The sequence below is a fragment of the Dictyostelium purpureum genome (genome assembly GCF_000190715.1).
Source record: "Dictyostelium purpureum unplaced genomic scaffold DICPUscaffold_214, whole genome shotgun sequence".
NCBI lineage: Eukaryota > Evosea > Eumycetozoa > Dictyosteliales > Dictyosteliaceae > Dictyostelium > Dictyostelium purpureum.
Window position 1 is genome coordinate 41,307 of NW_003519550.1, and position 12,450 is coordinate 53,756.

The 12,450-nt window shown below is 21.4% G+C and overlaps 5 protein-coding genes across 5 annotated transcripts; 4 read left to right on the forward strand and 1 right to left on the reverse strand.

Moving 5' to 3' along the window:
* Nucleotides 1–3,156: 3,156 nt before the first annotated feature.
* On the forward strand, nt 3,157–4,922 carry DICPUDRAFT_88882 (uncharacterized protein; the record flags this gene model as incomplete). The annotated part of the gene is made up of 3 exons (XM_003290227.1): nt 3,157–3,265; nt 3,339–3,836; nt 3,898–4,922. The coding sequence occupies 3 exons, from the start codon at nt 3,157–3,159 to the stop codon at nt 4,920–4,922; spliced, it is 1,632 nt and encodes a 543-aa protein (XP_003290275.1).
* Nucleotides 4,923–5,084: 162 nt separating this feature from the next.
* On the reverse strand, nt 5,085–5,741 carry DICPUDRAFT_37115 (uncharacterized protein; the record flags this gene model as incomplete). Its single annotated transcript, XM_003290239.1, has 3 exons — nt 5,085–5,433; nt 5,502–5,583; nt 5,675–5,741. The coding sequence occupies 3 exons, from the start codon at nt 5,739–5,741 to the stop codon at nt 5,085–5,087; spliced, it is 498 nt and encodes a 165-aa protein (XP_003290287.1).
* Nucleotides 5,742–6,245: 504 nt separating this feature from the next.
* DICPUDRAFT_56591 (uncharacterized protein) lies at nt 6,246–7,533 on the forward strand. Its single transcript, XM_003290228.1, has 2 exons — nt 6,246–6,693; nt 6,764–7,533. Exons 1-2 carry the CDS (start codon nt 6,350–6,352, stop codon nt 7,425–7,427), a joined length of 1,008 nt encoding a protein of 335 aa, XP_003290276.1. The 5' UTR covers nt 6,246–6,349; the 3' UTR covers nt 7,428–7,533.
* Nucleotides 7,534–8,054: 521 nt separating this feature from the next.
* Nucleotides 8,055–10,247, forward strand: DICPUDRAFT_56594 (uncharacterized protein). Its single transcript, XM_003290229.1, has 2 exons — nt 8,055–8,226; nt 8,353–10,247. Exons 1-2 carry the CDS (start codon nt 8,059–8,061, stop codon nt 10,165–10,167), a joined length of 1,983 nt encoding a protein of 660 aa, XP_003290277.1. The 5' UTR covers nt 8,055–8,058; the 3' UTR covers nt 10,168–10,247.
* Nucleotides 10,248–10,533: 286 nt separating this feature from the next.
* On the forward strand, nt 10,534–11,039 carry DICPUDRAFT_37126 (uncharacterized protein; the record flags this gene model as incomplete). Its single annotated transcript, XM_003290230.1, has 2 exons — nt 10,534–10,694; nt 10,784–11,039. 2 exons carry the CDS (start codon nt 10,534–10,536, stop codon nt 11,037–11,039), a joined length of 417 nt encoding a protein of 138 aa, XP_003290278.1.
* Between the last annotated feature and the right edge of the window lie 1,411 nt (nt 11,040–12,450).

A 12,450-nucleotide genomic window follows, 5' to 3' on the forward strand; every position in this document is an offset into this window, starting at 1 on the left:
AAATGTTTAAAGAAAAAAATGAAATCCTTATTTTTTTATAATATTTTAATTTTTAAAATAAAATGATTATTTTGATTTCATTTAATATTTTCAATGAAATATTTGTACATCCTTGATATGTTTTAATGCTAAATAATCCATTTAAATGCTATATAATACTTAATATTTTAATATGCTCAATAATACTTGATATTTTTAATTATAAATAATATTTGATAAATTTTGAATGTTATACAATACTTGATAATTTTTAATGATCCATTATATATGATATTCTTGAATGTTACACAATACTTGATATATTTGATATGTTTTAATGATCCAATAAAAAAATTACCTTATAATTATTATACAATAAATCTTGATATTATTGGATGATCCAATCCACTTGAATATGTTTAATGATAATAAATTTTATAAAATTATGGTATCAAAATAAAATAAAAAAAATTATATTTGAATTATAATAATTAAATGCTAAAAAATCCTTGATATGTTTTAATGCTAAATAATCCTCGCTATGTTTTGATAGTATATATATTAATTCTTGATATGTATTAATGCTAAAAAATCCTTGATATGTATTAATGCTAAATAATCCTTGATACACAATAGTTGATGTTTGTATATGCTCAATAATACTTGATATTTTTAATTATCCAAAATATTTAATATATTTTGAATGTTACACAATAATTGATATATTTTAATGATCCAATAAAATACATATCTTATAATCATTATACAATAAATCTTGATATTATTGAATGATCCAATCCACTTAAATGTGTATAATGATTATAAATTTTATAAAATTATGGTATCAAAATAAATAGTTGAATTAAAATAATTAAATGCTAAATAATCCTTGATATATTTTTATGATACACAAAAGTTGATATTTTTATATGCTATATAATACTTGATATGTTTTGATAATATATATATATATTAATTCTTGATATGTATTAATGCTAAATAATCCTCGATATGTTTTGATAATATATATATATATTAATTCTTGATATGTATTAATGCTAAATAATCCTTGATATGTATTAATGATACACAATTTTTGATATATTTATATGATATATAAAGTAATACTTGATATTTTTAATTATCCATAGTATTTGATATGTTTAAATGTTAAATAATCCTTGATATTTTCATTAAATAATCCTTGATATTTTTTAATGATTCAATAAAATAATTACTTTATAATCATTGTACAATAAATCTTGATATTATTCAGTGATCCACTTCTATATTCTTGAATGAGTATAATAAATTTTTTAAAATTATGGTATCAAAATAAATAAAAAAAATTATAGTTGAATTTCAATAATTAAATGCATAAAAATCCTTTATATGTTTTTTAATGCTATAAAATCCTCGATGGTTTAAATGCTATAAAATCCTCGATGGTTTTAATGCTATAAAATCCTCGATAGTTTAAATGCTAAAAATAGAATGAAATGAAATGTAATGGGTGAATAAAAAAAACTACAAATAAAAGTAGTGGGTGGGTATATTAGATCCGAATGGTTAATTATGTATCCCACCACGCAGAATACATAACTAACCACCATATTGATAATAGAATGAAATGAAATGTAATGGGTGAAAATGAAATGTAATAGGTGAATAATTGAAACGAACAAATAAATGTAGTGGGTGAGTATTAGAGCCGAATGGTTAATTATGTATCCCACCACGCAGAATACATAACTAACCACCATATTGATAATAGAATGAAATGAAATGTAATGGGTGAATAATTAAAATAACAAATAAATGTAGTGGGTGAATAAAAAAACAAATAAATGTAATGAGTGAATAAAAAAACAACAAACCCACTTGAATTTACCTGAATGTGTATAATGAAAAAAAAAAAAATTTTATCAAATTATTTTCTTTAAATACTTTTAGTTTTTTAAAAAAAAAATTATAAAAAAAAAAAAAATTAATTCAAAATTAATTAATTAATTAATCTATAACTATTTCCTAATTTATTTAAAACATCAATTCCAAAATAAGTAAAATTTGTATTGCAGAAAAAATGTAGATCTGCTACAATCAAAATTGGTAATAATTTGAAACAGGGGAGGTTTTTTTTTTCAAAATTTTTTAATTTTCAAATAAATTAAACACATCTTCCTTTTAAAGAATTCATTTTTCCATTTATATTATTTTATTATAATTCATTTCATAATTGATATGTTGAAAAGGAATAAAGTAAGAATTTGGTAGTTCATTATATGATAATGAAATTGGTATGATAGCTGAATGAAAATACATTAAAAAAAAAAAAAAAAAAAAAAAAAAATTTATTTAATTTAATTTAATTTTTTTTTAAATTTCTTTAAAATTTTTAAACATTTTTTTATTTTTTTTTTAATTACAATGAGCGCTTTTTTTTTTAAATTGCGAATTTTATTAATTATTATCCTTTTTTTATCTTTTTTTTTATTTTAGATCTTTTGTTAATATTTTACAACACTATTATTGATTGATTGTTTAGAATAAGAATCTATAATTAATTTTTTTTTGATATTACAATACTAAATTTGGAAATAATTGAAATAGTTGTTTTAATAAATCAAAATCGAAATTGTATATTAAAAATTGATAAAATAAATCTTCTTTTATTTTTTTTTTTTTTTGAAGTTTATATTAATAAATTATAATATTTATTTTGAACTATCCATTTAATTTTAGTCTTATTATATTTAAATTTTATTTTATAACCATCATTTAAATAATTTACATAAAAAAATATTTTTTTAAATAAATTTTTATTATTTAAAACTTTTAAAAATAATCCTTTTTCCATATGAGCTAAAAAGTTTAATTATAATAACCTTATGAGCACATTTAAAATAATAAAAAATTATCTGAAAGATCTTGATGTTGGTAATTGTAAATAACCAGTGTAAAGTTTTTTTGAAAAAATAGGTTTTTTTAAAAAAATAAAAATTTTTTAATAATTTATTAAAATATCTAAAAAAATTTTTTATTATTTTTTATTATTTTTTATTTATTATTTTTTTTATTTTTTTTTTCATAATTTTAAATAAAAAAAGAATTAAATATTATTCGGATATAATTAATAAAATAATAATATACAAATTTATATTTGAATAATTTAAAACAATGACAATTGAATTAAAAAATGGATTAAATTTTCGTCTCAGAAGTAAAAAGAGTTTAAAAAATAGAGATGGAACCAATGATTGGTTTTTAGGAGTTTATGATGGAGAATGTAAATATAATTAAATTAATTAAAATTAAAGAAAAAAAAAAAAAACCAATATTTATTTTTTCTATTAAAAAAGTGGTATCAAATGGTGGTAATAAAAATGATAATACAATTTGGGTATTAAATTTAAGCAATTCCACAACTGGTTCAAGTTTTATTACATCAAAAGATAGTAAATATTGTTTGGGTATTGATGAAGGATTAAATATGATTAGTGATGCTGATAAAAATGGTAATGGTTTATTTATTTTCGATTGGCAACCAAATGGTAGAGTTTGTATTCAATCAGTTTTATATGCAAATAAAAAAAATAGAACAGGTAAGTTTGGTCCTCATTTAGGTATTGATCCAAACGGTGGCTTAATTGGTAATGCTGGTACTGGGGAATGGGGTCAATTCGATATTATATTGGTGGATGAAAAAGAAAGTGGTAGTCCATCAAATCATGGTGCCTCAACTGTATCATCAAACAATAACAATAATAAAAATGATAGCATTAATAATAATAAAAGTGCTATCCCAAATTCAAATCCATCAATAAAACTTTTAACAGATTTTACTAAACATCGTGAATGTAAGTTATTAATTATTTTATAGGAAAATTTTTTTTTACTTATTAATTTATTTTTAAAAAGTATGGGGTGAAAGATTTTATATTGAACAAAAATTTACAAAATCAGTAAAAGCAAGATTAGCAACAATGATTAGAATTCCAAATTTACATGTAAAGAAATGGAGTGTAGTTGTAAGTGCTCCACCCACACCATTACAAACTCAAATGATCAAGAGTGCCAAATTAACCATTACTGATAATACTGGCAATAACGAAATTTCTAAAGGTTCAATGGTCAAAGCTAAACATCACTTTATCCTTAAAGCAGTTGCTAGAGGTATTCCAAAACAACATAAAATTCATGCATATTATGATATCGAAGCAGATCTCTATAGTATTTCACTTAAAAAAATTTCAAATGATACTACTTTTATGCCAATGGTTCAACCTTTATCTCAAGAGGAAAGATTATATTATTTACAAACTACCAACTTTATTAATTACAATACTCCACAATTTCAACAATGGGTACAATCTAATCAACTACATCCAATTCTTTTGAATGATGGTAGTGTTGAATCTTTACTGTGCTATTGCTATCGTGTTTTCCTTTTCATTAAACTTAACTTTGAATATGTTTTTGCAAAAGATGTTGTTGGTGGTAGTAGAAAAGCTACTGATACAATTCAGCATAGAAAAACTGATTGCGGTGGTTTTGCAATTCTCTATAGTTCCATTTTAAGAATGCATGGTATTCCAACACGTATTTTAATTGGTAGATGGGCATTATCAGGTACCGCCGAAAAACAAAAAGTTCATGTAGTTGGGGAATTTTATGCTGATGGTTTGGGATGGTGTCCTTTCGATCCAGCATGTGCCATTACTGGTGATAAAACTGAACCATTTACAAAGTTTTTTGCTAAAAATTCAGGTGAGTTTATTACTATGCATATTGAACATGGTATACATGGTATTGATAATTCAATTGACGATAAACATCAAACTATTGAATTTTTACAAAGTACTGCTTTTTGGGTAGAAGGTGATGGTAATTTTAATGGTCAAATAGTTGAAAATCTTTGGACTGTAGAAAAAGTTGAAAAATAAATTTTATTAATTATAAATCATCTATTATAAATCATAATAAATAATATAATGAAATAAATAATTTTAAAATAATAAATAATTTAATAAAAATATAAATTACAATCGAAAATTTTCGATTATAATATTTATTAATAAATGTACAAATAGAAGTTTATTTTTTTATTAATTCTTTTTTTCAAAATGAGCTTCGAGATGACGGGTTAGCTCTACTGTTTTTTCTGTTGCCATATCTAAATAGTATGATAAAGTATTGTTTTTAGAATTATAAACTAAATTTCTATGAACATTTGTTGTATGTGGTGCTTTAGCAGTTGGAGTTCTTTGGATATTAGTTAATTTAAAACAAATTTTAATTGTATCACCATTATCACTATTTTCGACTCTACCTTCGTAAATTTCTGTAACTCCTGTTGGTTCTGAAATAACCCATTCAATTGAACCATTAGGTGGGAATCTTAAATATCCACTTTCACAATGAAGAGGTGAACCTTGATCATTCCAAGTTTTTTGTCTATTGATAAAATAAAATTATTAATAAATAATAAAAAACAATCATTAATGATATAGCTTTTAACCTACTGATATGCAATAAATGGTTTACCATTGGTTGTAAACTCCATTTCTTCTGTATATTTAAATGATTGAATTGTTGGATATATGCCTATATAAATTAATTATTATTTTAATAATAAATATTATTAATAATGCACACAAAAAAAAAAAAAAAAAAAAAAAAAAAAAAGAAACTATACCTTCTCCTTTACCTGACCATTTTCCAAGGATGAATGCGAATTTTGAAATATTTGAATGAATATTCATTCGTTTTTATTATTTATATTATATATTTTATAAATTGATTATTTAATAAAAAAAATGTTATAAAAAAAAAAAAAAATTAAAAAAAAAAATTAAAAAATAAAAAAAATTAAAAAATTAATAAAAAAAATTTAGTAAAAACATTTTTATTTTTATAACTAATAAATAATTATTATTATTATTATTATTATTATTATTATTATTATTATTATTATTATTATTATTTATACATTTTTAAATAAATTAAAAAAAATTGGAATTTATCTTTTTTATTGAAATATATTTTTTATATATTAAATAATTATTTTAATAATGTTTTCTTTTGAATTAATATATATGTTTTGTATTTTACCTAAACACACAAACACACACACTTTATACTTTTAAAATAATTATATTCCCTCCAAAAAAATAATTTTTTTTTCAAAAATTTTTAAATTTTTTTTTTTTTTTTTAAAAAAAATAATTTTTTTTTTTATTATCATTAATTAAAATATTTGACAGTATCAATTAACTATAAAAACTTTAAATAATATTATTATTTTGTATATATATAAAAATAAATAAAATAAAATAAAATAACCAATATATAAAAAAATAATAGTTTAATAATGAATCAAATTATAGAAGAACCAATTTTAAAAGAAAATAAAGATAGATTTGTATTATTTCCAATAAAATACCCAGATATCTGGAGTATGTATAAACAAGCAGAAGCAAGTTTTTGGACAGCAGAAGAAATTGATCTTGCACCAGATCTCAACGATTGGAGTAGTAAACTCAACGATAACGAACGTCATTTTATTTCCAATGTTTTAGCATTCTTTGCCGCTTCTGATGGTATTGTAAACGAAAATCTTGCCACTAGATTCATGAGTGAGGTCCAAATTCCAGAAGCTAGATGTTTTTATGGTTTCCAAATTGCAATTGAAAATATTCACTCTGAAACTTACAGGTAAATATTAAAAAATATTAAAAATAAAAAAAACATATAAAAAATACTAATTTTTTTTTTTTTATAATAGTCTTTTAATTGATACATATATTAAAGATAATGAGCAAAAAAGTAAACTATTTAACGCAATAGATACCATTCCATGTATTAAAAAGAAAGCTGATTGGGCATTAAAATGGATTAATAATAGTGATTCTTTTGCAGAACGTTTGGTTGCATTTGCCGCAGTAGAGGGTATCTTTTTCAGTGGTAGTTTTTGTAGTATTTTCTGGTTAAAGAAGAGAGGTTTAATGCCAGGTTTAACCTTTTCAAACGAATTAATCTCTCGTGATGAAGGTCTTCATTGCAATTTTGCATGTCTTTTATACACCAAATTAATAAACAAACTCGAATCCAAGACTCTTGAAGCCATTATTAGAGATGCCGTTGTTTGCGAAAAAGAATTTATTTGTGACTCTTTACCAGTAGATTTAATTGGTATGAATAGTCGTTCAATGTCTCAATACATTGAATTTTGTGCTGATCGTCTTTTGGTCTCATTGGGTTATAAAAAGATTTATAATGCTTCAAATCCTTTTGATTGGATGGAAATGATTTCCCTCCAAAGAAAAACAAACTTTTTCGAAGGTAAAGTAGCCGAATATGCTAAAACTGGTGTTGCAATTCAAAAATCAAACAATCAACAAACCTCTTCAACTCAATCAAGAACCCTTGTTTTAGATGAAGAGTTTTAAAAAAAAAAAAAAAAAAAAAAAAACTATTTGTATAGAAAAAAATTATCTTTCCAATTTGCTTTTTTTTTTTTTTTAAAAAATATTAAATAAAAAATAAAATTAATATATTTATCATTCTTTTTTTTTTTTTTTTTTTTTTCATAATTTTCCAAAAAGAATACAAAAAAGATATTTTTTTAGGTCAAAAATTTCTATTATTTATTTTTTCTTTTTGTATTAATATATTCTTTTAATAAAATTATTATTATATTTTATTATTATTTATTTTTTTGTTGAATTTTTGGTTTTGGAATCATTGAAAAAAAAGTTTTAGTAAAAAAAGAATTTTTTATTTTTTTATTTTTTTATTTTTTTTATTTTTTTATTTTTATTTCAATAACAATATGTATATTAATTTATACTAATTTTTATAACCAAAATCTGGAAGAATAATTTTTATTTCATTTAATAGTATTCAAAAAATGAAAAAAAAAAAAAATGAATTAAAAAAAAAAAAAATTTTATTTTTTTTTAATTTTTTTTTTTTTTTAATTTTTTAATTTTTTAATTTTTTTGTAATTTAAAAAAAAAAAAAACAAAGATCATTTTTTAATTTATTTTTTAGTAATAATATTAATTATATTGTATAAAAATGTCAAATATTGACTTTAAATCATTAGAAAGAGCTGCCAATGAAAGCAGAGGTTTAAGTATGGATGCTGTTGCTAAAGCTGCTTCAGGTCATCTTGGTTTACCATTAGGTAGTGCCGAAATTGGTGCTGCATTATTTGGTAATTGCTTACGATACAACCCAAATGATGTAAGTAATTATAAAATATTTATAGAGATAAAAAAAAAATAATAATAACAATAACAATTTATATTAAAATAAATATTAATATTTAAAATAAAATTTTTTTTTTTTTTTTTTTATAAATTAATATAGACTAAATGGTTAAATAGAGATTATTTTGTATTAAGTGCAGGTCATGGTTCAATGTTTTTATATTCATGGTTAAGTTTATCAGGCTATGATGTTTCAATTGAAGATATTAAAAACTTTAGACAATTAAATTCAAAGACTCCAGGTCATCCAGAATTCCATGATACACCAGGTGTTGAAGCTACTACTGGTCCATTAGGTCAAGGTATTGCTAATGCTGTTGGTATTGCAAGTGCATGTAAAATGGCTGCTGGTAAATTTAATACCGAACAACATAAAATTTTTGACCAAAAAGTTGTTGTTTTAGTTGGTGATGGTTGTCTTCAAGAAGGTATTGCTCAAGAAGCTATTTCATTTGCTGGTCATCATCGTTTAGACAATTTAATTGTTTTATATGATTCAAATGATGTTACTCTTGATGCTATGGCTATCGAAACACAATCAGAAGATGCCACTAAAAGATTTGAATCCGTTGGTTTCCAAGTTCAATTAGTCACCGAAGGTAATAATTTAGCTTCAATCATCAATGCTTATGAAAATGCTAAACAAAGTAAATCAGGTAAACCACAAATTATCATTTGCAAAACTCAAATTGCCAAAGGTATTCCAGAGGTCGCTGGTACTAATAAAGGTCATGGTGAAGCTGGTGTTAAATTTATTGATAGCGCTCGTGAAAATCTTGGTCTTCCAAAAGATAAATTCTTTGTATCAAATGAAACCAGACAATACTTTGATCAACACAAACAACAATTAATTAAACAATACCAAGAATGGCAATCACTCTTCCAACAATGGAAATCATCAAACCCAAAATTAGCCGAGCTCTTAGAAAGTGCTTCAACTAAACATCAACCAATTGATATTATGAAGAATATTCCAGAATTCCCAACCACCACCCAAATTGCAACACGTAAAGCTGGTAGTGATGTTTTACAACCAATTTCTCAATATCTTCCACTTTCAGTTAGTGGTAGTGCCGATTTACATGGTTCAACTCTCAATTATATTAAAGAAGGTCGTGATTTCACTCCATCATGTCCAACCGGTAGAAATATTAAATTTGGTATTCGTGAACATGCTATGGGTGCAATGATGAATGGTTTTGCTTATCATGGTCTTTTTAAAGTTTCAGGTGCTACTTTCTTAGTATTCTCTGATTATCTTCGTCCATCTATTCGTTTAGCTGCTTTATCACATCTTCCAGTTACTTATATTTTCACTCATGATTCAATCGGTGTTGGTGAAGATGGTCCAACCCATCAACCAGTTGAAACTGTAAGTGGTCTCAGAATGATTCCAAATCTTAATGTTATTCGTCCAGCTGACCCAGAAGAAACTGCCGCTGCTTTCTCATTAGCATTTTCACGTGAAGATGGTCCAACTCTTTTAGCTCTCACTCGTCAAAATTTACCATTCCTCCCATTAGATGCCCAACATAAGAGAGAAGGTACACTTAAAGGTGCTTACATTGTTGTCAAAGAAAAATCACCATTAAAAACCATCTTTTTAGCCACTGGTTCAGAAGTCCAACATGCAGTTGAAGCCGCCAAAGTTTTAGGTGATGATATCCGTGTTGTTTCAATGCCATGCTCTGAAATTTTTGATCAACAATCTGCCGAATATAAAGAAGAAATCCTTCCAAATTCATGTAGAAATAGAATTGCTATGGAAGCTGGTGTAACTTCATTCTGGTGGAAATATGTTGGTCTTGATGGTAAAGTTATTGGTATTGATCGTTTCGGTATGAGCGCCCCAGGTGGTACAGTTATGAAACAATTAGGTATGACTCCAGATTCATTTGTTAAATTATTTAAATAAATAAATAATTTTTTTAAATAAAATAAAATAATGTAAAAAAAAAATAAAAAAAAAAATAATGGTTTAATCATTTTTATATTAAAATTTTTTTTTTTTCTATTGGTACACGTGTAATAATATAATTAAAAAATTATTATAATAAAAAAAAAAAGATAGTTTTATTTAAATTAACAAAAATAAATTACTTTTTAAAGTTATTTTTTTTAATTGAATTTAAAATAATTCTTAATTTACAAATTTTAGAATAAATAAATATTTGTATATTTAAAAAAAATTATTTTTTTATTTTTTTTAATTTTTATTTTTTATATTTTTTTTTTTTTAATTTTTTTAAATTTTTTTCATTTAAAAAAAAAAATAACAATAATGATTTACAATATATATATATTTAATAAAGATGGTTTATGTGTATATTATGAAGAATGGAATAAAAGAAAACAATCGGTAAATTTGGCAGAAGATCAAAAGTTATTATTTGGTATGCTTTATTCACTTAAGGCATTTATTTCTACATCTTCACCCAAACCGTATGTTTTTATTAAATAATAATTATAAATTATAAACTTTTCAATATAACAAATAGATTTAGTATTAATAAATTCAATTTTTTATTTAGTATCGATCCAAAAACAGGTTTTCATTGTTTTAAAACATCAACATATAAATTACACTATTACGAAACATTATCATGTATCAAATTTATTATATTGACCGATCCAAATACACCAGACCTTAGAGAGGATTTAAAAAAAATATATAGTTCAATTTTTGTAGAATATGTTGTAAAGAATCCTATTTATCAATTAAAATCCACCATAAAATTTTATGCGTTTGTCAACCCAATAAAACCAAATTTTAAACAAAAAACATAGTTTCAAAATTAATTTATATAAAATAAATAATTTAAAAGTTTTGGATAATAAAATTATAAACCCCCTTAAAGGGTTTTTTTTTTTTTTTTTTTTTTTTAATTTATTTAATATAAATATTAATTTAATTTATTATAATTTATAAATATTTTAATAAAAATAAATAATTTGAATCATCTTTATATCATTAAATTAAATCTTGATTATTTAAATTAAAAAACAATAAACAATTCACTATCAAAAGCTTTTAATTTTATTTATTTTTTAATAAATTTTCTATAAAATAAATTCAATTAAAGTATTTTTCAATGTATTAATTTTTTTATTTTTTAATATGCATTTATAAACTCTTTAAATATTAAATAAATTATACGGCAAATATATAAAGTTAGTTTTTTTTTTTTAAAATATATATATTTTTTATTGAAATATTATCTTTAATTTGATAATAGATCACAAAACCCCATAAAAAAAAAACAAAAAAAAATAAAAATAGAAAATAAAAACAAAAAAATAATCATAACTCCTCATTAATGAATAAAAATAATAATAATAATAGTAAAATTAATAATAAAAAATAAAACATATTCTTTTTTTCTTTTTAAAAATAATAGTTTTTTTAAAATGTAAAAGTTTTTTTAATTTTATTGTTTATTCCATTACGACTTTTAATTTTTTTGATTGGTAATGGGAGGTCATAGTTAAAGGTTTATTAATAAAGTGACTCATTTTATTATTTTTAAAAAGTCATTCAAAGTTAATTTTTTTTTTTTTTAAATTAATTTTTCAAAAAAAAATAAATACTTTTTATCAATTTTAAAGAAATCAAATTTAATTAATTTAAAATATTAAAATATGAATTTACTCAGTTTTAAAAATACTAAATAAAACAATGATGTATTTATTTAATTTTTTAAAGAAATAAATATTTAATTTATTTAATAAAAAAGAAAAAAGAAAAAAAAAAAAAAAAAGAGTAATTTTTGAACATTGATTAATTTTTATTATTATTTTAATTAATTTGAATTTTATTTTAATAAATTTTCGAAATAATAAAATTTAATTATTTGATTGTCATAATTTTATTAAATTTTTTTTATTTTATCTTCAAATATATTTTTTAATAATTTGTAAAAAAAAATTGATTAAAATAACATTTATTAATTTATGTTTTGTTTTAAATTTTTTGTAAATTTAAAAGCTCATTACTACTTTTTGTTAAATTATTAATATTTACAAGAGATTTATAAAAAAGAAAAAATGTATTCTGTAATTTTTAATACTTAAATATAACTTTACAATTTGATTGGTTTTTTTAAAATTGTACAAATATGGAAATGTAATGGTTAAAATTGTATTTTTAAATTAAAAGTGATAATTGATCATGTGATATATAGTTTTTATACCACAATAA

What these genes read in the sequence shown, in the direction of transcription:
- DICPUDRAFT_56591 (XM_003290228.1), top strand. Translation starts at nt 6,350, where the DNA reads ATGAATCAAATTATAGAAGAACCAATTTTAAAAGAAAATAAAGATAGA. An exon ending in ATTCACTCTGAAACTTACAG is followed by an intron (nt 6,694 to 6,763) that starts GTAAATATTAAA and finishes TTTTTATAATAG; the next exon opens with TCTTTTAATTGATACATATA.
- DICPUDRAFT_56594 (XM_003290229.1), top strand. Translation starts at nt 8,059, where the DNA reads ATGTCAAATATTGACTTTAAATCATTAGAAAGAGCTGCCAATGAAAGC. An exon ending in TACGATACAACCCAAATGAT is followed by an intron (nt 8,227 to 8,352) that starts GTAAGTAATTAT and finishes AAATTAATATAG; the next exon opens with ACTAAATGGTTAAATAGAGA.